At 40.8% G+C, this 23338-nt stretch overlaps 4 protein-coding genes across 5 annotated transcripts; 2 read left to right on the top strand and 2 right to left on the bottom strand.

Annotated features, from left to right (window-relative positions):
* Positions 1 to 90: 90 nt before the first annotated feature.
* Positions 91 to 5235, bottom strand: trpt1 (tRNA phosphotransferase 1). Its single transcript, XM_085297109.1, has 7 exons — positions 4918 to 5235; positions 4643 to 4724; positions 1957 to 2126; positions 872 to 1049; positions 737 to 793; positions 534 to 644; positions 91 to 429 (listed from the first exon to the last, which is right to left on the bottom strand). The coding sequence occupies exons 1-7, from the start codon at positions 4987 to 4989 to the stop codon at positions 407 to 409; spliced, it is 693 nt and encodes a 230-aa protein (XP_085153235.1). The 5' UTR covers positions 4990 to 5235; the 3' UTR covers positions 91 to 406.
* A 405-nt stretch (positions 5236 to 5640) lies between these two features.
* On the top strand, positions 5641 to 11317 carry zbtb3 (zinc finger and BTB domain containing 3). 2 transcript variants are annotated; one of them, XM_085297043.1, is made up of 3 exons: positions 5641 to 5770; positions 6586 to 7412; positions 7758 to 11317. In XM_085297043.1, exons 1-3 carry the CDS (start codon positions 5684 to 5686, stop codon positions 8824 to 8826), a joined length of 1983 nt encoding a protein of 660 aa, XP_085153169.1. In that variant the 5' UTR covers positions 5641 to 5683; the 3' UTR covers positions 8827 to 11317. The 2 variants fall into 2 exon arrangements, with proteins under 2 accessions (XP_085153169.1, XP_085153178.1); XM_085297052.1 differs by having other exon boundaries at positions 7761 to 11317.
* Positions 11314 to 14131, bottom strand: rnaseh2c (ribonuclease H2, subunit C). Its single transcript, XM_085297121.1, has 5 exons — positions 14046 to 14131; positions 13177 to 13331; positions 12260 to 12372; positions 12046 to 12165; positions 11314 to 11545 (listed from the first exon to the last, which is right to left on the bottom strand). The coding sequence occupies exons 2-5, from the start codon at positions 13328 to 13330 to the stop codon at positions 11522 to 11524; spliced, it is 411 nt and encodes a 136-aa protein (XP_085153247.1). The 5' UTR covers position 13331; positions 14046 to 14131; the 3' UTR covers positions 11314 to 11521.
* A 913-nt stretch (positions 14132 to 15044) lies between these two features.
* On the top strand, positions 15045 to 23125 carry LOC146582446 (seipin-like). The gene is made up of 10 exons (XM_085297135.1): positions 15045 to 16342; positions 17295 to 17550; positions 17627 to 17705; positions 18000 to 18143; positions 18254 to 18289; positions 18840 to 18974; positions 19125 to 19222; positions 20607 to 20730; positions 20840 to 20900; positions 20998 to 23125. Exons 2-10 carry the CDS (start codon positions 17300 to 17302, stop codon positions 21141 to 21143), a joined length of 1074 nt encoding a protein of 357 aa, XP_085153261.1. The 5' UTR covers positions 15045 to 16342; positions 17295 to 17299; the 3' UTR covers positions 21144 to 23125.
* The last annotated feature ends 213 nt before the right edge of the window (positions 23126 to 23338 follow it).

Here is a 23338-nt window from a genome sequence, read left to right on the forward strand (position 1 = left end):
TCCTCTCATTTCCCATGCTTAGCCACGTGACTAACCACATGCACAATACGCTTTATTTAAAGATCTGCCAGTTAAAATATCCTGGTAGTCATTGGTACAATGCTTTATTTAGCATGAAGTGGGGAAAACAAGGCTTCTGTATTTTTAAGTTTGTTGAATTGTCATATAAAAATAAGGATACACCTTCTGTCCTGTTCACTTTCAATAATGAATCAACAGTTTAAAGTTTACCAATCAGGTGCCACTTTGGGAGATTTCTGAATATACACTTCTGTTGCTGATAAATCGATGCTGCTGGAAAACAAGTGTTGCCAGGGGAACTGGGATAAGCATCAACCAACCGTCGGATGCTAACATGGTCAGGTGAGTGCGGTAATGACCAATGACAGGACAGCACTCTCTGCTGTTACTGCAGTGGCAGGATGCTCCCTGGAACACAGCAAAAGAGAGCTCAGTGAACAAGGAAATAGTGAACCCAAATCCACGTAAGCATAAAATCTAAACTTTTATTTCTGTATAAGAGTTTTTCTTACTTGAAGGTCTCAGTCTTAGAGCTCGGCTGAAGTATTTAGGTTGAATTTTACCCTCAGCATCACCTTCAGTCAACAGCACATCATTCTCAGACCAGAAGAACTTGATACCATCTGTAGAGACACATAAAACTAGTAGCATTGGTTCCTACACATATAGAGTAAAGGTAGATAATTGGACAGCAGCAATCGGGGTTTAATCTTACCAGCCAGTGCTTTGGGGACATCAATAAACACAGCTAGATCACAATCTTTCCTCATGCCTGGTGGGGGAAAAAAAAATAACGCTGTAGTACAAACCTCCTGACAAGCTACTCTCCATCAAACTCACACGAGCATACCACTGATGATGCCGTCCTCCCCTGGCAAGCCTTGTGCCAGATGGATGTGTGTCCTCTTCATGCGGCTCAGGCCCTGCTGCTGGATGGAGCTCCAGTTTCTGAGGTAGGAGCCATGAACAGCCTCAGCAGGGCAGTCTGGAGAACCAGCCATGACCGGTTTCAGCTCCAGATCCACAACCTGACCGTGGAAACACAGCCAGGATAGCCACAGATTTACAAAGCCGCCTTAAATCTGGTAAAGAAAGGCATTCTGGTTACTATTGCTTTATTTTAGTAATTAGTCATGGGCAGTTGATTAGTATCGGAGAAAATAGTGAGAGAAATTATTAAACTCAAGCCCAGTGAGAGTTTGACTGATCCCATGCTCAGCTGAAATGTCAACAACAGTGGCAGTGTCAAAAAATTTAAAAGGAAGATATTCCCCATTGTTATTGGGCCTAAACCTAACATCAAATGCAAACGCTCGTGCAGGGTTTTTCCAGCATCAGTGGGGCATTTGGGAAGGCCTGACTACACATATAATCATTATCAGTCTGTACACATTAAAGACAGCTACTCTGTGTATCCGTGTATTTTCCTGTAATTTAAGATTGTTAAAAATGTAATTTTGGGATTAATTCTAAGACACTGATACGCTGATATTCCAAAGACTCTATTTACATTGATTTATTACATTATTTGGGATAAAATGGAGTTTGTTTTACCATGTTGTAGGACTTCTTCCATGACAAGAATGCAAAGAAATAGAGTAACTTCTTCAAAATAGTCTTTGACTCACTAACACTCTCCCACACATACACATCTACAGTATATTAGGCACAAATTGGGTATATGACTAAAGCAAAGTCTGCATTTTCTGAGTTGCTTTTTGGTTTTATGTCCCAAAAGTATATAAATCACATTTTCATCATATTTTTCTAATCATTTGCTGATCAGCAAGAACAAACAAACAAACTGAATATTTACTGAATTCAGCATCTAGCTAGGCGATAATGCAATATAGCCAATGTGCTGACAACAGCAAGTATAAGCTTCTCAGAGTTTACAGGTGTTGACATGTCTTACAATTTTGTAACTCTCATTACCTGTACTGAATGACCCTGATTGGCCCGAATCTGCAGCCGGCCATCCTCAGGGTGGGTACAGAGCTTAAAGCGCTGCTTGTCATTTGTGGCCACAACTCTCTCAACGTCTTCCAACGAGTACGAGTGGAACTGCGGGTGAGCCAGGAGATCCTCCACAAACAGGAAGCCGTCTATATGTGAAGAGAGCTGTTATGACTATGGTCAAATTTCCCCTGTGGATGTTACAGCCCTGTGAGCAACAAGTTGTTTGTTTGAGGCACTGATCCAATTTGGCAGCATTTTCTCTACAAATAATCCAAAAAAAAAAACAGCAAAAGGATGTTAAAAAGTTCAATATTAAAATTAATAAAAATAAAAATAAATCTAAGGTCTGCATCTGCTATCAAAATTATGACAACATCATTAAATGGGATCTGTCCATAGGTGAAATTTGTTATATGGACATCAGAAATATGTATCACCCACTTTTCTAATTGCTTAAAATTGTTCACACTACTTATTTCATATTGAATGCATAAGTCTTTTTGGTGTAACTGAAGTTTTTTACCCTTCTTGTTGTTTACATCAAGCAACGTGATTGTGATTAAGACAACTCTAGGTATTTCACCAGTGAGTGTTTTTCTAAGGATGCATTCCAGCATCACATGTAGACAAAACACAATGAATCAAATTTATGAATGATAATAATCAGAGGTTCCTCTAGTTAGTTGGTACTAATCTCTATGCGTCCTCAGACTTTCCCAATGCATAGTTTGTACATGCCTAAAGGAAAACATTATGCTCCTAGGCTCTGATCCTAGGAGCATAAGAAAGGGCTACAAGCACAAGCTCCATAGAGGCAGAAATCTAGCACAGCTGATAAAGACCAAAGTTGAAGACTGTGCAAAGGTGCTCCAAAGACACTCCAGCACATAGTAGAAAAAGGTAAGATGGTACCTGGGACAATATACACCAAGAGAAACAACCAAGTGGCTGGGATAGTATACAGGAACATCTGTTCCACATATGGACTAGAAATCCCCAAGTCCTCATGGCAAACACTGCTGAAGGTGCTTGAAAATGGCAGGGCTAAGGCCCTGTGGGACTTCAAGTTCCAGACAGACAAGCAGCTGCTGGCCAGCCAAACAGACATAGTGTTGGCTGACAAGGAGCAGAACACTGCAGCTGTGATAGATGTGGCAATCCCAGCGGACAGCAATATCAGAAAGAAGGAACACAAGAAAACAGAAGTACCAACAACAACTGGAGGAGATGCAGAATGTCCAAAGTGATCCCAGCAGTAAAAGGAGCAACAACCCTGAAACTCGACGAGCAGACCAGCAGATTTCAGGCACAACTTTAGTGTAAGTGCTTTTCTGTCTAACATTCACACACATTCATACTCTGATGCATCAGTGGATGAATGTGCCTTAGCAAGATACACATTGGGAACAACCAGGGATCAAACTACCAAACTTCTGATTAACAGATACACTACGTCCTTATACACTAATTACCGGAACTGAGCAATGGCTGTAGCTCAATGTATAATACTGTACCAGCTGACCCTGCTCTGAGTCAGAGCTCCAAATTGTCTTGTTTAAAGCAGCTTCTTAATGTTAAGGAAACCAAATTTATGTTGGTTTACAGAAATCACCCTCAGATCTCAGATAATATTGGTAAGCATATCCAGCAGAAGACTTTGTGAAGAAAGTATTATACTACAAATACCTGGGTGAATGACATCATTTTCTTTAAAGGTCATATTGGGTACTCAGTAAAATGTTTATATTGGGTTTTATTTATTTTAAACTGCCCATCTTAATTTTGCTGTTAGGTAAACATATGTACAGGCTACGTTCTTAAATGTCCTTTATAATGGTGACATTAATTACATGCAGGTTATCTCTATGTATCAGGGTCCTTTATGTTTTCAGTACACATCACTTGTCTTAGCCCTTAATAGTGGTGATTTAGGGCTTTTAATGATTTATTTGAACTGCAGAATGATTATAGTATGATTATACTGCCCACATGGACAAGCTAAATGACTTCTGGAGAAAAGCTTTATGCTTAAATAAGATAAGATAAGATAAGATAAGATAACCTTTATTAGTCCCACACGTGGGAAATTTGTTTTGTCACAGCAGGAAGTGGACAGTGCAAAAGTTATGACGCAAAAATTAGAATACAATAAGAATAAATACAGTACACAGCTGTACAGAATAGAATAAAATAATATACTATATACAGTAGAATAAAATAGAATAAAAATATACAATAAGATAAAAATAGAATACGAATGCTATATACAACTGAGTAAAAATACAACGATGCCAGAAAGGATTATTGCACTTAGTGTTATTGCACATGTGTGGATGTGTGTGTTTGTTCAGTTAAAGTCTTTGTTGTGGAGTCTGACAGCAGTGGGGAGGAAAGACCTGCGAAATCTCTCCGTCCCACAAATGAGACAAGGATAGAGCTAACTGACCACAATCACGAGGTATTTCTGGAGGTGTAAGTGTGAGGCTGGTTTTGATGCTCATTATAAGTGTTTGTGAACTTCCTGTGTGTAATTGCAGGTAATAATATGAAAATTTGCTACATTTTCAAATGAAAACTCCTTTAGAGTCCTTGCTAAATTTGCATCCCTACCAGTCTACCCTGCATTATCTGTGTTACCTAGATCTGACTGTAAGCAGCTCACCTGTACCCATTTGCAGACCCATCTGGCTGGCTCCATGGCGAAGTGCATAAGACATGGATTTAGAGAGGCGGACATCTCTGTCCTGGTGGTGGAAAAGGCATCACTTTCAGTAACATACACACACTGAAATTTAGTTCTAATTATAGCTGTGGTTTAAATATAGGACCTAGACTTTACCATGCCAAAACCCTCATACTGCCTGTCATACAGCTAATACTATGAGATATTAAAAAGACGGGAAATTATCCCAATTGAATGGGTCAACAAACTCTCACCTCTCCACCACGATGTCCTCTCCTTCCTCTTCCTCTTTTGCCACTTCCTCCCCCTCCTTTGGCACTGTCCATGAACGCACAGGCAGCTCAGCTTTTCAGACCTCGTTTTACAGCTGTTGTATGATAAATTTCACTGGTTTTAATTCTGCGAAACGTTGCATAGGATAATATTTGTTGTCAGTGCATTGCGCGTAGCGTTTTGGCTTGCTCTCGCTTCCTGTGTGTTCCCGTTCTCCGCTTGCAGGTGGCACTGTGACGGGCAGTGCTCCGGTAATTCGGCACCACAGAGGAAAAGCGGGGTTTTTTTTTTCTTTTCTTTTCTTTTTTTTTTTTTTTTTTTGTCCTGGAGGAAAACATCACTCAGACAGACAGCTGTTGTCTGAGTGGCTGCAGGTAAGAAAATGTTCAGGACACCCACCAAAAACAATGACGCACTCAAGAATAGAAACGATCGTTTCCGTCCGTGGTAAATAAGAACCTATCTGGTAAATAGCAGGCTCTAAAGTAGGGACTGTCCGGATACTCCTGGTGCTGGAACTGAACACAGAACCTGAGCTAACTTGGCTAACTAATGCTAGCATCGTTGAGCTTGGGTTACCTGAATTTCTGGCTGGGCAGCAGGGGGGGATTTCTGAAAAGTGTACGCTTTCAGTCGTGCTTCTTCTTCTCCTGTTTGTGTGAAACGTCCCATGTTACAGATTGAGCTCGTGGATGAAGAGATCTGCCAGCGGACCGAAGAATTCGAGCAGGTCACCATGGAAACCTAATGTTAGCAACGTTAAAGCTGGACGGCTGTTTAAAGTCTTACCTGCCATTAAACAGCGCTGAAAGACGGAAACACGAAGAGTTTGCCGTGAGTCTTTTATTTTATCTCTCTCTCTATATATATGGTGATAGCCACTTTAACTTTTTGCTCCAAATAATCCATTTCCAATTTTAAAAATAGCTTCTCTCTTTTTTATTTATAGCCGTAGCCATTTATTTACTGGTATAATGATTTAAAAACAACAACAACAAAAAACTGCATAACTGTATATAACTGTATAAATCTTGCACTAGCAATTCTGACCTCGGCATTATCCAGTGTCTGTTCTGGAAAAGTAATGTATCTTGGTGCAAAATTAGATGAGACATGTCATTATTCAACAGTTATCGTTTATATGGAACAGTGTCAGAAATCATATATATTTTGTTAGTAAGTGTAAGTAATTAGGAAATGTTTGTGTTGTATTTAGCTGTAGTGTCCCCCTATGATTTCTCTACAGGTAGTCTTATAAAATATTATTAGATGTTTATCTAAGCATTAACATTAATTTATCTAAAGAGTACATCTAAAAAAATCACACTGTCACTCAGAGAAAATAAGTTAATTAACTTATTTAGTTTATTGTGCTTTATTTTGTGCATAGGTAACATGTTGTCTCCCTATAAAGCAGACATGTCATAAATGCTTTATTACACACTGTGATAACTATAATGTGTTTCCAGCTTTGAGGACATTTTAAACATTTTCTAGTGCACAATATTTACCTACAGTTATCCCACAAGAACAGATCCTCTTTTTGTATAATTGTGCTTTGCTTTACTGTATTGTGATTCAGTATAGTTTCATACAGAAGCTTTCACTTGTAGGGGTTAAACGCATCTCTCCCTGTCTCTTTTGCTCAGGTGATGGAGTTTCCTCAGCATTCCCAGCAGCTGCTGTCCGCCCTGCGGTCTCAGCGCCAGCGGGGCTTCCTCTGTGACTGCACCGTCCTGGTGGGCTCATCCCGTTTCCTGGCTCACCGGGCTGTTTTGGCCTCCTGCTCGCCATTCTTCCATATGTTCTACTCAGACTCTCCAGGAGGAAACAGCACCAGCAGCTCTGTCACGCTCGACAGTGACATTGTCACATCAGCTGCATTTGGCTTGCTCTTGGACTTTGTCTATGAAGGAGTGCTGCAGCTTGAAGAGTCACCTCCAGTGGAGGACGTATTGGCAGCTGCAAGCTTTCTACACATGAATGAGGTAGTAAGAGTTTGCAAGAGGCGGCTGCAGAGACGAGGGCCTCTGGCTGAGGCAGACAGCACACGCTCTGAAGAGAGTGCTGGTTCGAGGAAGGAAATAGAGACACGGAGGAAGGATGGGGGTGACCGTGGAGCAGAGCCCATGGTGGCCATGGCATCAGATCACTCAAATCCAGTCACCATAGCTGCACCACTGTTATCAGCATCCATGGTGGCAGAGAGGAGCCATGTGGAGACTGTGAAGTCTGAACAAAGGACTGGTGGGCAGTCATCAGAGGCACGAGTTCAGACTCCTTTGAGCCCCGATCTCGCCGATACCACCCAGCCAGGCATGGATGGCCCTCCTCTGCCCCCAGGTGGAGAGCTGGTGCAAGGCTTCATCACAGGCCAGTCTGCCCCTGCTCCTGGAGGTCACATCAGGATGGGGGCTGTGCATCAGGGAGAAGGCACAGCACTCTGTAGTCCTTGTAGCACCACTGAGACATGCAGGTAGATAAATTGTTGATTTACAGACAGAAAATAAGGAAAAACAAGAACACTTCAATGGCAGCATACATTACTTAATTCTGTTCTATAATTATTTAGTGTTGTCTTTAATTCAGTTTCATAATCAGATGTTTTTAAGGGTGTAAGGACATATATATATATATATATATATATATATATATATATATATATATATATATATATAACAGGAGAAGTAAAGTAAAATCTGATTTCAATACAGCCTTCACTGAGAGGACTTATGATCATTATTTAGATTAAACCATAAGAAATTGAACATTCTTATTTCTTTTTATCAAAAGGCTTTGTATCTTCCTTTTTATTTTTCAGCAGTAACCAGCAGCCTTCCTCCTCATCTTCTTCTCTGGTCCCAGTGAGCCAGGCTGCTGGTCGCTCACTGGTTGCTCTTCCCCAGTCAGAATCCAGTGCACATCCTGATGAACCGCAACTCCCACGCAATGGCTCTTTAGGGGAACCCTCAGTCACTGATGACAGAAGTACATTAGGCAAAGGACAGCAGATGGTTATGTTGATCCAAGCATCAGCTCTGACCTCACATTTACAATTAAGCGCACCAAAGACGCTGTCCCGGCGTGCGCCTCCACAGATCCGAATTCAGAGTGCCATATCGCTTCAAACCCAGAGCTCAGAATCCCTCGCTGCTGCTCCTCCTCCTCAGAGACAAATGCTTAAAGGACCTGAGGGGGGCACTGGAGCTTCATCTAATACTAAAAATCACCCTCTAATGGGAACAGATAGGAGAGGCAATGATGGAGAGAATGTGAAAGTCAAAGTGGAGGCCATTGTTATATCAGATGAAGAGCTAGAGGATGAGAAAGAGGAAAGCAAAGAGAGAGAACCCGTGATGGAAGTTGATGATGACTTTGAAGATGACATCCAGGAAGAAGATCTGAACAGCCCTCAGTTTCTCTCTTCTCACCCACAGGGCTTCTTACAATTGACCTCCCAAACAAATGATTACTCCTTCCCCCTCTCTCCCTCCTCCTCCTCCTCTGGGGCTGGACCTTCCTCCCAGGATGCTTCCTCTTTCACTGCATCCCTCATTCCTCCATCCACATCTCAGCAGCACTCCGACCCTGTTGCATATTTCCAGGAGCTCCAGGACTCTGTAGGAAACTTCGTAGAGGACGTACCAACGTGTGGTGTCTGTGGAAAAACTTTCTCGTGCACCTACACCCTGAGACGCCACGCCATTGTGCACACACGGGAGCGGCCGTATGAGTGTCGCTACTGCTACCGAAGCTACACACAATCGGGCGATCTGTACCGACACATTCGCAAAGCGCATGACCACACACTGCCAGCCAAACGCAGCAAAGTAGACACAGAGTCCTCTCTGCCAGCGCAGCCACCACCACCACCTCCACCTCTTAGCTAACACAGACACCTTTCAATTCCACAACAAAATGTACAGTATGTACATTTTCTCAAAGACTCCATACTGTTCAGTATGTAATCTGGACCAACCACCTTTCCTCTCTTTATTCTCTTCATAGCTGCCTTCACTTCCTCCTTACTAATCCTCTGCATTTCCTGATTCACTATCTTTTGTCTGTCCTCTTCTCTGATTTTTTAATTCATCAGCTCCTTAAAGTACTCCTTCCATCTGCTCACCACACGTTTCATTCATCAGTATGTTTCCATCTCTCTTTGTCCTTAATCACTCTAAAGCTGAGTTTATGATCCAACAGAGAGAGCATGTTTGCTGTCCGCTGGCAGTTTTGGGGTTGCCCGTATACCTGCAGAGAGCTCCGTTGTCATATGGAGGCAGTGTACAAAGTATGTGGTGCAACCGGTCTGTGAGCCACTTTTGCTTGTGCTGTTGTTGATCCATCAGCATACATACAGCATATATGACATACAAAAGAGCTGAAGTGAAGCAGAGTGTTAAAACAGTAAAAAGTTGTCAACTGCAGCCACTGCCTGTTCTGTATTTTTCACCCCGAATGGAAAGATGTACGCTGACAAACACATTTTTGGGACCATAAATTACGCTTAGCCTGCTGCACATATTTCGTTACATATGTTCGTGAAAATTGAAACCACCATTTTTTAAACCCAGCAGCAGGGGAAATGGCTACAAAAATAACTCTGTGGTCCCCAAGTCTGACGAAAGGCCACAGACCGAGCAGCAGGTATATTCTTGCCTCAACGTCCACCTTTTTTTGTAGTGTTCATGTCGCATATTAATAAAGTTGCAGGGTTTTCTGACGCATTGCTGTGATGACAACCACGCAGGTTAGGTAGTACTGATTTGTAATGGAGAACCAGTCGATCTGAGTTGACTCCCGTGGCAAATCAATCCGAGTAGGTACTAATGGAAAAGGGGGATCTAGAAGAGGGAGGAAAAATCGATCAGTAACATTTGCAATGTGGCGTTATATTTCTGGAGTAAATATAACGCAACATTGCAAATGTTACACACAAAAAATAAAAATCGTGGCTGGTTAAATGTTTGAGTGGCTGAGAGAAAATTTCCCACCCCTGCCACTGACTGACTTTTATATCTCTCACTTTAAAAACGCTCCACAGATACCCCAACTTTCCTTTCTGGAAATTTGATCCCAATCTTACCCACACATATTGGTACTTCTTTTATTCACAAATCTAATCTGTTTAATGTTCACTGTTGTCTACTGGAGCCCTGGAACAGATTTGATAGCTGTACTATTGTGTACTCTTTGTAATATTAAGTGACACCTCGCACCCAAGTTTGTAATTTTAAATACCTTCATCATTGTTGCATCAAAGACGTATGTTTGTTAAAATTATCAGAGATGAAAAAGATGTCTAAAAATATTAGTCATGTGACATACTATACCACTTATGCTTTATTAACTCAAAACAAACACAAAGGTTTTATTTTTTTATTTGTTAAATTTGTATGACTGCTCTTTCAGTGCCAGAAAGTTGATTTTTGTGCCATTTTAAACCCCCAAATGTGAGCTCGAACTGTTTTGAAGTCACTTTGTCAATACCTGCCTTGTTTCTTTCTCGTTTTCATTTCCTTCCTCTTTATCTCCAATGCAGTAAGTGTCAAATGAGGAACATAAAGTAACTGATCCAGAAATACTGAAGTTGCATCTGAAAATAATGGAAATGGATAAAGGTGTTAAATTAACTTTTTTATTTCCAGTGACCTGCACAGGATTGGATTTTACATTGTAGTTTACTGCAAGTTATGCTCCCAGCTCTGTGCATGTCCGGTCGTAACGTCTGTGTCTTATCACCACACATTTCAGACTTTGTTTGACATTGTTCATTAGATACAATCAAATGTTGTCAAGGAGACAAAACCCTGAACGCTCCTGGCCAACATTTCTTGATTAGCTAACAGGTTGATTAATCTCATACCAGTTTTACTTCTGTAATTTGACAGAACAGCATATCGTCTCAAGTGCTTGAAAAGAAGGCAGCTGGACTTCTTTATGTTCTTCTTGCCTCTCATCCAAGCGGCTTCATCAGCTGTCTGAGAGTCTTAGTGGGGACTGTATCCTTGGAGGTGGACCTGAGGGTCATTTACGCATTTGCAATGAATAGTTTTCAAGCACTTGAAACTACCATGACTGAGAACCACCACAGTATCGACACACTTGAACACATGCAGTTTTCTGCCTTCTGTTTAAACTTTAAGTTAATGTTAAACACTCTTTCATTCTGCACCACCTTAAGTGTATTTGTATGACAGCTGCTGTGTGTCGTTATTACCATACGGTTATCATATCATAATTGCAGTTAATACATATTAGAGGGTTTTATAGTAGCCAGTCTACAGAATCTAAATGTGCCCTTGTGAATAAACAGTGTTGAGTAGAACGTGCCACATGAACATGGTAGTTTTTTCAGTGAATAAAACATTGCACACTTTGGTCAGTGACTTTTATTTATTTATTTTTTGTTCACTAGAAAAAAAACATGTCATTAAAGATATATACAAAGGTTGTGTAACTTATTGCTCTGCAAAAGCAACACTTACTGAAAATATTTCTTAAGCCTTTCCACCAGTTATCATGAATAACCAGCAAGCGGCGCATTTCATATGTAAAATGCTGAGGAGACATCAGGCGGCCTCTTCAGTCATCTACTGGAGCGTGGATCTGTGAAGAGACAAAATATCAGGACAAACCTGCAAATATCTGAAAATATTTCTGTCTGTGTCTTTTGCATTTTCATCAGTTGAATTAAACACAGTTCCTCCACCAAAGAGAATGAGCCTCAACTGAGGTTTTCAGTGCAGTGTAATTTGAGTTTACAAGAAAACGTTATATTTATGAAACCCGGTGAACATGTACTGAATAGCCACAGATGGAAATGTAATATAGATCCAGGAAATAACTGGTAATTAACTCAGAACAGCAGCTTCAAGCAACAACTGGTATTACATGCTTAATTTTTTGTAGGATGTGATTAAAGGTGACTGAATAGTATATGAACCTGCTCCAAAATACAGCCAAGGGTATCCCAAGATTGTTTGGGTCATATTTCACCAAAAAAACACACATTATTTATGTTAAATGTATTAAATATTAATTACTAGGAGACAAAGTTTGGTTTGATCTTGGATTAATGGATCCAAGAGGGGGAAAAAACAACTCACTGCCTCAGCCAAATCAGGCCAATCCATTGCCATCACAATAGTATCGTCTGAATTAGGAGGTGTTTCCAGGTTCCAGTAGGTCATTTTGTCAAATACAGAAGATACTTTCACTGTCCTGTCCTGAAAACACACATAAACACAAGTTACAAAAACCTCATCTACGCATCTGATTTTATGAAATAGTTCTTGGACCCACAACTCCAGTGGTATTTACCTCCTGGTCTGAGCCGGGTTTGTTGATCTCTTTCAGTACCAGCCCCGTGTAGCCCTGCGGACAGCTGATCTCCTGCCCCTTTAACCCACGTCCCCTGAATGACACTGACTTATCTGCAATGTGAAAGGAAAAAACAAAACAAAGCATTGAGGATTCTTGATGTGTGCTGTGTAATGCGCAGTTTTCTTTCCTAAAGCACCTACTTGTCGCCTCCAGTCTGTCTAAACTGATCCTGTAAGGCTTTAACTCACTCTCATAAGTCTTCGCATAACATCCCACTTTTAAAGTTTTTGAATTGTTTAAAATCTTGGGTCTCACTTTTATGACCTTACAGGTTGAGGTACCCACATATTTTGTCAAACTACTCCACTTGTGTTCTCAAGTCCTTAGGTAGGGGTCTTCTTGTGATTCTGCAAACCCATTTGAAAACTAAATATGATAGTGACTTCCAAACCTCCAGAACTAGGGAATAGTTTACCACTTTCTACACACACCCTTTACTCTGTGGCATCCATTATAATGAAGCTTAAAACTCATCTGTTCAGACAGACATTCGGGTAGTGTTCATATGTGTCCACTTTGCTTTAGCATATGCTGGTTTTTGCGCTTTGTTAGTGTTTTCTGTCTCAAAAAGGACAATAAAGCTACATTTTTATTACTTACTTAAGTGTTAAATAGCAACTCACTTTAACTAAAAATTCCCAAGAATTCTTAAAAACCATTCCACTTTTACCCCCAAAACAAATTAATCATATCAGAAACAGCAGTTATTAAAAAAGCAGTAAAAATAGTTTAAAACCAGGATACTGGCAGCTGTTTGCTTTATTTACACATTTAGTGATCTTTTATCTCTACATTTTTATCTGTCCACTGTGGATTCATCCATATTAGCAGATATCAAAAGATTTTGTGTTTACCTTGTTTCTGATCTTTGGTGGTAGCAGTGAAGTATTGGTTGACCTGTGCTGGCCCATTGTGTTCAATCTCACATGGCATGAGGTGGACTGGAGCTTGCGGTGCCTGTCCCACTGATGATGTACAAAGTCGAATAACACTGGAATTACAGGACATCCTGCAGCCAGGAGACAGAAGAAAAAAGAAAGTACATTTTTAGTTTTTAATTTAACCTCAGTCTCTTTTATCAAACACAGTCACAGACTACAAAAAAAGGGGAAAAAATTGTATGTGAGACAAACTGAGCCACAAAGTTCAGCCTTTAATCTGAGTGTTTTTCTGCAATTAAAATAATTTTTCAACTGCAGATGTCACAATACAAGGTTCACAATAGTAGGGTTTTTTTTTTTTAGCTCTTATGTCCAGCACACTAGTGTACTCAAAAATAAAACAAACAATGAATCATCTGCAGTTGATTCAGAACTCATGGTGACTTTAATGTTACTCCACCTGTTTACAGCTTTTTCTGTTGTTCTGCCAGCCTACTTGTCTGATTGCCTGTCAACCATAACTGTCTGTCAGACCTTCAGCTATGTAATCCATGCATCACAGCACAGAATGAAACTTTTTGGTGGACAGCTTTCAGTCTGCCTGAGTATCTGAGAGCAGCCAAAAGTAATACTTACTTTAAAACAATATTTTTTTTCTGGCTTTCGATAAGAATAGTTATTTGTTGTTCTCCATTTTTCATACACAGAATACGACATACTCAAAGTGAGCACATGCATGTTTTCCAAAGAATCCCAGAGAAAAAAATAATTCCTATTAAATAACATACAACATGCAATAAAAGTCTTACATTTATTTAAAAGACATATATCTCCACCCTTACCTTTCTGCAGTTTTCCAAACGTGAAACGTTAAACTGGATCTTTTCCGGTAAACAACAAACACAGCTTGTGATTGGACAAAACCTTCTTCTTCTACGCCAGAAGATATTTTGGCGGTTTTTTTCTGCTCAGCCCCAGAATAGCGCCTCCTCCCGGTGAAGCTCGATGTTTTCGCCCTTGAACTGTGACTCACACTCGCACCTCTAGATATGAGATAGTTAGCGTATCCTTTTTATTTATTTATTTATTTGGTGGGGGGTTAAACACCTGTCTTTGTAATTTTGCTTTCTATTTGAAGTGAAATTAGCGGCCAACTCAATTGCTTCGATTTTAAAGGTTTTGTTTTTTTTTAAAAACACGTTCATTCCCAGTTTTCATTTAATATAAGTCTTTGTATTTTATTATGTACGTATATATACATATATTATATGTCTGCATAATATCATATATAACATAATAAAGTAATTATTACATAATTATTAACATAAATAAATACATTTTGAGTAGCACATAAGTAGCACATAACAAGTACTGTTATGTGCTGCGGGCGGTTTATCCTTCAAGCTCGGGTCCTCTACCAGAGGCCTGGGAGCTTGAGGGTCCTGCGCAGTATCTTAGCTGTTCCCAGGACTGCGCTCTTCTGGACAGAGATCTCCGATGTTGTTCCCGGGATCTGCTGGAGCCACTCGCCTAGCTTGGGAGTCACCGCACCTAGTGCTCCGATTACCACAGGGACCACCGTTACCTTCACCCTCCACATCCTCTCGAGCTCTTCTCTGAGCCCTTGGTATTTCTCCAGCTTCTCGTGTTCCTTCTTCCTGATATTGCTGTCATTCGGAACCGCTACATCGATCACTACGGCCGTCTTCTTCTGTTTGTCTACCACCACTATGTCCGGTTGGTTAGCCACCACCATTTTGTCCGTCTGTATCTGGAAGTCCCACAGGATCTTAGCTCGGTCATTCTCCACCACCCTTGGGGGCATCTCCCATTTTGACCTCGGGGCTTCCAGGTTATACTCGGCACAGATGTTCCTGTACACTATGCCGGCCACTTGGTTATGGCGTTCCATGTATGCCTTGCCTGCTAGCATCTTGCACCCTGCTGTTATGTGCTGGATTGTCTCTGGGGCATCTTTACACAGCCTGCACCTGGGGTCTTGCCTGGTGTGATAGACCCCAGCCTCTATGGATCTTGTACTCAGAGCTTGTTCTTGTGCTGCCATGATTAGTGCCTCTGTGCTGTCTTTCAGTCCAGCTTTGTCCAGCCACTGGTAGGATTTCTGGATATCAGCCACCTCCTCTATCTGCCGGTGGTACATACCGTGCAGGGGCCTGTCCTTCCATGATGGTTCCTCGTCTCCCTCCTCTTTCTTGGGTTTCTGCTGCCTGAGGTATTCACTGAGCACTCGGTCAGTTGGGGCCATCTTCCCAATGTATTCTTGGATGTACGTTGTCTCATCCTGGACTGTGGTGCTGACACTCACCAGTCCCCAGCCCCCTTCCTTCTGCTTAGCGTACAGCCTCAGGGTGCTGGACTTGGGGTGAAACCCTCCATCCATGGTCAGTCTGGTCTTGCTGGAAACATGAATACTAACACATAACTGGATATCAGAGGCAAAGGAACAAAAGGGGGAACAAAGCATTAAAACAGAAAATAGACAGAGGATGATACAGATAGAAACACTGGGGAGACTATTATCACTACCAGTAATAATGCTATTAAAAAAGACATGAAGCAGAACACAAAACTGAAACAAAAAACCCCTGGGGACGATGGACCACGAGATAAAACAAAATAGATCAACAATAAATGATCAGTTCAGCAAACAGTTTGATATGATTATCAGTTTCTGCTGGACATAAAACCAATACACAGTTCAGAATATTAGACCTCATGCAGCATTAGATCATGAGTTAGCATTTGTTACGCTATGGATTCAAACACTGAATATGTGATATTGTAGGCATTATTTCAAGCACCATCACTAAATAATCTCACATGTCATAGTACACTTTGAAATGTCTCGCACATTCGGAGTATTTTGATGACGTGTGTCGCAGTGTTACTTCAGTCTTGCTCAGTTCTGAGAACTCTGCTACAGTTGGCAGCAGCATCTGTCTTAGTGTGGGATGGACTAAATCCTGTCCAATGTGAGTCCGAGAGCCACTAAGGAGAAGTTTCCTGGGGGAGTTTTGCTCATATTGCATAAAATCTGTGTCAAGCCTCCACTGAGGGGACTTCAGGGGAAGAAGAAGACGTTTCCCAGCTGCTCACAATTAGCCAGCGCAAGCAAGAGGTGAGTTTTTATAGCAGGACAGATAACTGTTGCAGGCATGTTGTATGGGATCCTACTTTTTTCTTGAATGCTTTATCAGGATTCACGTGAAGAGAAAGTCTCAACTCCCTTCTTCTTTTATGATTTACAGTGTTGTGTAAAATTCTTGAGCTACCCCTCATTTATATTTATCATCTATAAAAATGTCAAAAATAACAGTTCCATAGACATTTTTTTTTTTTGCAACAACAAAGGGGTTTTCAAAGAGCTGTTAGCTAAAAGCCTGCCATATCTCATCATGGTGTGCAGTGTCTCCTTAAAAATTTGAGGAAACTGGACAAGTGGAGGACAAAAGAAGAAATGTCATTCCTAAAAAATAAAACTACAGTGGATCTGAGAGAAAAAGCCATTCTTAAGGAAGGGAAATATTGGGAACATGCTGAGGAATGCCAAATTACACAAGAACTGTGTGTACAGCCATCTGTAAATCACAGTGGAGGCTCTATCATGGTTTGGGCTGCATTTCAGTCAGTGGTTTTGGAGATCTTATCAAAACTGATGACATTATGAACACAGAAAAGTACCATCAGACTTTGATTCACCGCTGAATATTATCAGTCTGGCAGTTGACTGCTGACACAGTTTGAAGTCATCTGATATGAAAGAACTCTGCATGTGACTGTGATTGGATTCAGCGGTTTTGCAGATCTCGGTAACATGAATGTGAAGGCTTGTGCCGAAACATCATAACATCATCAGCCACACTGAGGGTCTGGGAGTGAATCAAATGCTCAGTGTGTCTGTATTTCAGGAAAATGTGAAGCAGATGACGTCTTAGATAACACTGAAACATTTTCAGACTCACAAATGTGGATCTTAACCTGCTTTAGCTGAGTCCATATGAGTCCTTATTTCCATAAAATAACCTTTATCGATGTGTTTTATTAACCTTCACTACTTGTTTGGTTTTTAGATTTAATGGAGCGACAAAGCAACTTGCACTCACAAGATGATGCAGAACCATCAGTCCTTATTGGTTGGGCGCTGGTGAAGCTCCAGTACGCTGTATTCGTTGCGATGTCACGGGCCCGGCAGAGACTCGTACAGCTCTCAATTGTGTTCTCATTTGTCTTCCTCCTCCTGTGGATCGCTGCATTTCTGTACGGGACTTTCTACTACTCTTACATGCCCCAGGCGACTTTTTCTGCACCTGTGAACTACTACTACAGGTGTGTATGTCAAGTCCCATCCAGCTTCTGTTTTTGTGGTCCATTCTTTCTCATTTATTCATGTTTTAATCTCCAGGACAGACTGTGAATCTCCAGCTTCGTTTTTGTGCTCTTACCCTATGGCCAACATCTCTCTGATCAGAAATAAAAAACATGTAAGTTCATCAGTTTACTCCATGCAGGGGACTTATTAGGCTTTTCTTTAGAGGAAGAAAGTGGTCCTTAATGGGGAGCGGAGTGCGGAGGAACAAAAAAGGGCTTGTTTCAGACAGTAAATTAATTTTAAACAGTGAATCATGCAAAGCCTCACTAGTAGACTCTAAAAATAAAAATATATGGCTGGAAATAAGCATAATTGTTCCCCTATAGACATTCATTCATATTATATATATGTATATATTTATATGCATTCCAAGAATACTCATATGTTTTTTGTAATATATATCGAGGCGCTGACATTCGGCCAGCCCTATCGGATGTCTTTGCAGCTGGAGATGCCGGATTCCCCAACCAATCGGGAGCTGGGGATGTTTATGATTAAAACAACCTGTTTCTCTCAGGATGGAGAGCAAGTGGCCTCCTCTGCTCGCTCTGTAAGCTGCACTCATACTCACTCAGCACCAGCGCGTCTACATGCAATCAAATAGTGTACTTTTAACAGCTACTCCAGTGATTCACTGCTGCACTGCTGTGTGTTTCCCAGGGAAAACATCAGCTGTCTGCCTCCAGCTCTCGCTTTGTGAGTACAGTGCTGATGCATGCTAACCCTTTTAATCACACAGCCTGCTCAGAGCCAGATTAGAGCTGCTTATGGCAGGTCTTCCACTGTGTCAGGTCACCCCAGTGCTAAAGTTAATGAGATGACAGGACAGAGATGTGACATGATAGCTTAGAAATACAAGATGAATATGTGACATGGACTGTTTGATTCAGCACCGATACTCAAACTCTAAAGCATTTTTTTTTTAATTTAGCAGAAATAAATTATATGAGTTTTGTTTTAATTGTTTACACATCTCCATACTTTTTAGATGCATGTGTCTAATTTACAAAAACCCTGGTAAGTGAATCCACAACCACCATGAACAGCCTATTGGTTCATGGGTGTAGTATAAACTCATGAGCGTCTGAGCCTGCATCTGTAATCCTTTCTTTAAATTTCATCACTAAAGACCTTTTGCACCGACTTGCACATTTGTAACAAAAGAGCAAAATGAATTCATCCCAGAGTCTGGATAATAATATGTGCACTGTAAGTGAAAGATATTGTGCTGTGCTGTTGTGGTCAGAGCATACTGCGATACCGCTCAGACCTGCTGAGGACGCTGGGAACGCTGCTGTTCCTCCCGGCCTTTTTGACTGGAGCAGCCGAGCAGAAACAAGTGCTGGAGGTGGAGCTCTTCTCAGACTTCACAGACAACCCAGTGAGTCCTGCATATATAGATGTTAGATAAAAAGGGAGTAGGGAGCAATAAGCAGGACAGGGATACAGGGGAACACATGTTAATACGGAAACAGCAGGTCAATATTTAACTGACACCTAATTAACAAGTTTATTTTCCCTCTCTGTTCAGTATGCTCCCTCAGTCACGGCTGTCATCGAGATCATGTCCAGCAAGGTGCAGATATATTCATCTGACCTCTACATTCATGCTCATTTCACTGGCATAAGGTGAGAATTACCCACATAATGCACACATTTGCTTGAAAAAAGAAGAACGTGTTGTAACGTTTAAACCTCCTCCAGGCCCCTCTGTGTACTCAGATTGCAGGGTTCTCTTCACAGTCTAAAGCTATTTGATGACTGTGATGTATCCAAACTATCATATGGAGCACAAATGATAAAATGTCACTATTTTAGAAAATTGCTTCGACCAGAAGGAATCATACCAGATTACCCTGGAACTGAAATGTAGGCAAAAAGGAGAGCTTTCATGTGCTGCGATTGGTTTCGACCAGAAATACTGCGTGGGAATAAAGACGCTCAAAAGTTTACCCAAAAGAAGTTTTCGATCCATTCATATGTACCTCGAGGGCTTCTTCCAGGAAAATGTTTGTAGTATGAAGGCAAAATTTTGAATGGCTCATTAAATACACGTTTGATTATTTATGGAATATAAATTTTTTATTTTTTTTCTGTGACCAACTGTCAGAATATGGCATTTTGTGAGATCTTCCTCAAAATCATGGGTTGGTTACTTGACAGAGATATAACAATGATAAGCCAAGGCACCAGTGGCTCTGCTTTCACTCGTGGTTTATGAGGAATGAAGCAGAACTTACATTCAGCTCAATAACGCCACAATAAATAGAATAGAAATATGATGTGGACGTGAAAGGGACACACGTTTCTCAGAAGTGGCTCTGAAAAACTTGAATTCAGGTAGCAGTGATCCTCATCTTTGTTAATCAGCTGCCAAACTCAATGACCCCAGGTCCCGACACTGTGTAGACTTTGGCCCAGTCTCAGTGACCACACTCAGAGACATGCAGACTTTGAGATGCATTACTGCTAAGTCTTTGAGGGGTGTCTCTGGCAGACAGTTTGAGTACTTTTTGTCATGGTTCTGGCTCAGGTTACCCAGAGTTTCTTGGACCTTTGAAGTTTTGAAGTTGTATTGATTTATTTCTTCTTTGTGATCCCCGGTTTGTTTGATGTTTATATTCACTTCATGTATTCTTGTATTTAGTTTTGTTCCTAGTTTCTAAGTAGCTTCATCATTTCACTCTTCGTTGTCCCTCATATTTATGTGTCTGCATTTTCCCCATGTAGTTATCTTATTTTGGGAGTTTGTGTTCCTTGCTTGTTGCTTTGAGTTGTTGCTTCCTATGTAGTTGCTGTCTTCCTCATTGTCCTTGTCAGAGCCTCAGTTCACTTCCCCCTAACATATCCCAGGTCCTGTGCTACATTTCCCTAGTATTTATTCCCAGTTTATGCTTCTGTAAAGAGACGTTTTTCTGTTGCTTTTTGTGTTTTGGTCTTTGTTTAGTCTGCACTACACATTCAGGACACTTTTTCCTGAGATTTATATAATATTTACCTGTTGCCTCACCAGATACTTGCTGTACTACTTCCCCATCATATCAGCCATTGTGGGCGTCTCCAGCAACTTCATCTTCCTCAGTTTCATCTTCATCTTCAGCTACATGAGGCTGCTGTTTCAAGTGAAACCACAGCGGGTGAGAAGAGAGACCCATGACTGCAAACAGACAGGGCTCTAAACTTGAATTATCAGATTTTTCCTTCCTGGTCATGCTTACCTGTCACTGAGTTCCTTGTTGCCTACAGTTCAGAATGAATTGGACAGAGGAGAACAACCAGCAAGGGGAGGAAAGAGCTGTCCCTGCAGGTACATTATTATTTATGTTCATGCATGTTTAAACTAACTGGATCAGTTCAAGAGTGTGATTTACTGTGTTTGACTGCTGGAACAAATTCTTTGACAGGCACTGCAGAAATGCTGGGTCCCTTCCATCAAAACCCCACAGACGTGAGACAGGAGGAACCACATTTTCACGTTGGAAATGGCACAGAGCAGCAAAACAGAGATACAATTGGTCAGGGAGAAATAAACGAAACAGAAGCAGCCTGAGGCAACTGATAAAGGAGGAGGAAAATGTGCAGAGAACAACCATGATAATGTGATGTAAAGATGAATATTTAAGGCCAATATCTGGTTGAAAATGATGAAGAAAATCAATTTTACATAAAAGCCGCAAAGAAACCCTGTCATTATGAGAAAAACATTTCTTGGGAATATGTTAGACTGAAAAAAATATATATGGTTTTATTTGTTTGAGTATTTATAGGCACCACAAATAAGTCACTTGCAAATGTCTTTATAATCAAAACAAAAAGACATTTGCTCTGATATAAAATAAAACATAATTACAATGATCATAAATGTTGTAGTTGCTGGTTAACACTAATCATACAGACAAAGTCTGGAGACAAAGTAAGAGGGGTCGGGATGGTTTGGAGATGTGCAGAGGAGGAATAGTGGATATACTGGACAAAGATGGAGGTGCCAAGCAGGAAGAAAAGAGAAAGATCTAGGAGGAGGTTTATGGATGTAGTGAATGGGTGCATGCAGAGGGATAGTTTGAGGTGGAGGCAGATGACGCCCTGAGGCAACCTCCAAAGGTAGAAACTGAACGTGGCTGAAAGAAGAAAAAGAAGTTACCTACACAGCTGTGTAGGTAACTTCCCATGCCACTGAAACACACTTCTGTGTTTCAGTGGCATATTAATCCAAGATTTCTATGTTAATTTACACTTAGATAAAATCTTTTCCAAATACATCAGCTGAAAGCTGCTTTTGGTTTTGGGAGGGGTTTTAAATACAAGTAATTCATTTAGCTGGTTGACTGCATGAAGCATTACCATAAAAAAAAACGACCTTTTTTTTCAAACTGAGCATTCTTGTTCTAAGAAATGAGGACTATTTAATGCGAAAATCAAAATCAGTGATGCTTTTATACACTGGTGTTTGCTACTCCTTTCACATAACAGCCTGAACTGGCTCTAACCAGAATCGAAACAATGTGGGGAAACTCCAGCGGACAACTGAGTATGAAGACAAATACGTTTAAAACAGAACATCCACACATAAAACAGCAGAAACATCAGCAGCACGAAGCTGGGGGCCAGAAATGGCCCAAGACAGACTCAAACCCCAGCTCCTGCAGTAGCCTTTCAGAATATTGGTTGTCTGCTCAACACAGTGAGCCAAACGGTTACCCCACTGCAAGTTTTTTAAGCAATAGTTGCAAAAAAAAAAAAAGCCACACCGTGTCTCCTTAGCTTGGGACAATTACATCCATCAACACGCACTTATTGGAAAGTTTATTGGTTACACTTTGCTAGTTCCAGATTGGATCTCTTTTCAGAGCTGCCTTAATCCAACGAGATATCGTACACATCCTTCTGAGATTTTGTGCTTTATTGACATGCTAGCATCACACAGTTGTAAATCTCCCGCTCCAGCACATCCCAAATATACTTAATTGGATTGAGGTTTAGTCACTGTGGAGGCCTTTTGAGTACAGTGAATTCATTGTTATGTCCAAGAAACTATTTTAAGATTATGTGATCTTTGTGATACGGCGCGCTATCCTGCTGGAAGCAATGATCAGAAGATGGGTATACTATGGTCACAAATGGGTCAATATGGTCAGCAACAATGCTCTATAGGGTGTGGCATTTTAAGCAAGTCTGAAGCAGAAATTACCAGTGTGTGAACTTCAGCAGGTTATGTTGACCATCCCTTACCATGCATAAATGCACTGAGTTGTTGCTATGTGATTGGCTGATTAGATAATTGTGAAAATGAGCAGTTGAGGCTTTCCTAACAAAGTAGTCAATGGGTTTATTTCAAAGTAATATGTACTTATAACAATATACATGAAATCTATTCTACATAATAACTGTCTAGAATTTCTGTTTTCATTAAGCTGTGAAATGTTGGACTGTGGAGCTGTTTCTTTTGTTGTATGATGAAAAGAAATTCTGAAAAGCAACAAAGCAAAATTTGCATCTTTTTCTTATTACACAAATAACACTTTTTTTGCATTTATTCACTCGAATGCTGTGTAACTATTTAAGTAAAACACTGTAAAACACATTCATTATTGGAGGGAGGACACCGTATTCCTGGATGTCCTCTTGCCAGTGGCACTCTTGGCCAAATTCCAGCAGCTGTCCCTGAATAAAGCTCTGGAAACTTAACAGCGTCACTGCATGCAAAATTTGGCACCAGCAGAGAGAATGAGAACGGGATGTGGCTCA

This window comes from Mchenga conophoros, linkage group LG2 (genome assembly GCF_057382185.1).
Source record: "Mchenga conophoros isolate Kocher_MC1m ecotype Shallow Benthic linkage group LG2, M_conophoros_male_GT1.1, whole genome shotgun sequence".
In the NCBI taxonomy this organism is placed as follows: Eukaryota; Metazoa; Chordata; class Actinopteri; order Cichliformes; family Cichlidae; genus Mchenga; species Mchenga conophoros.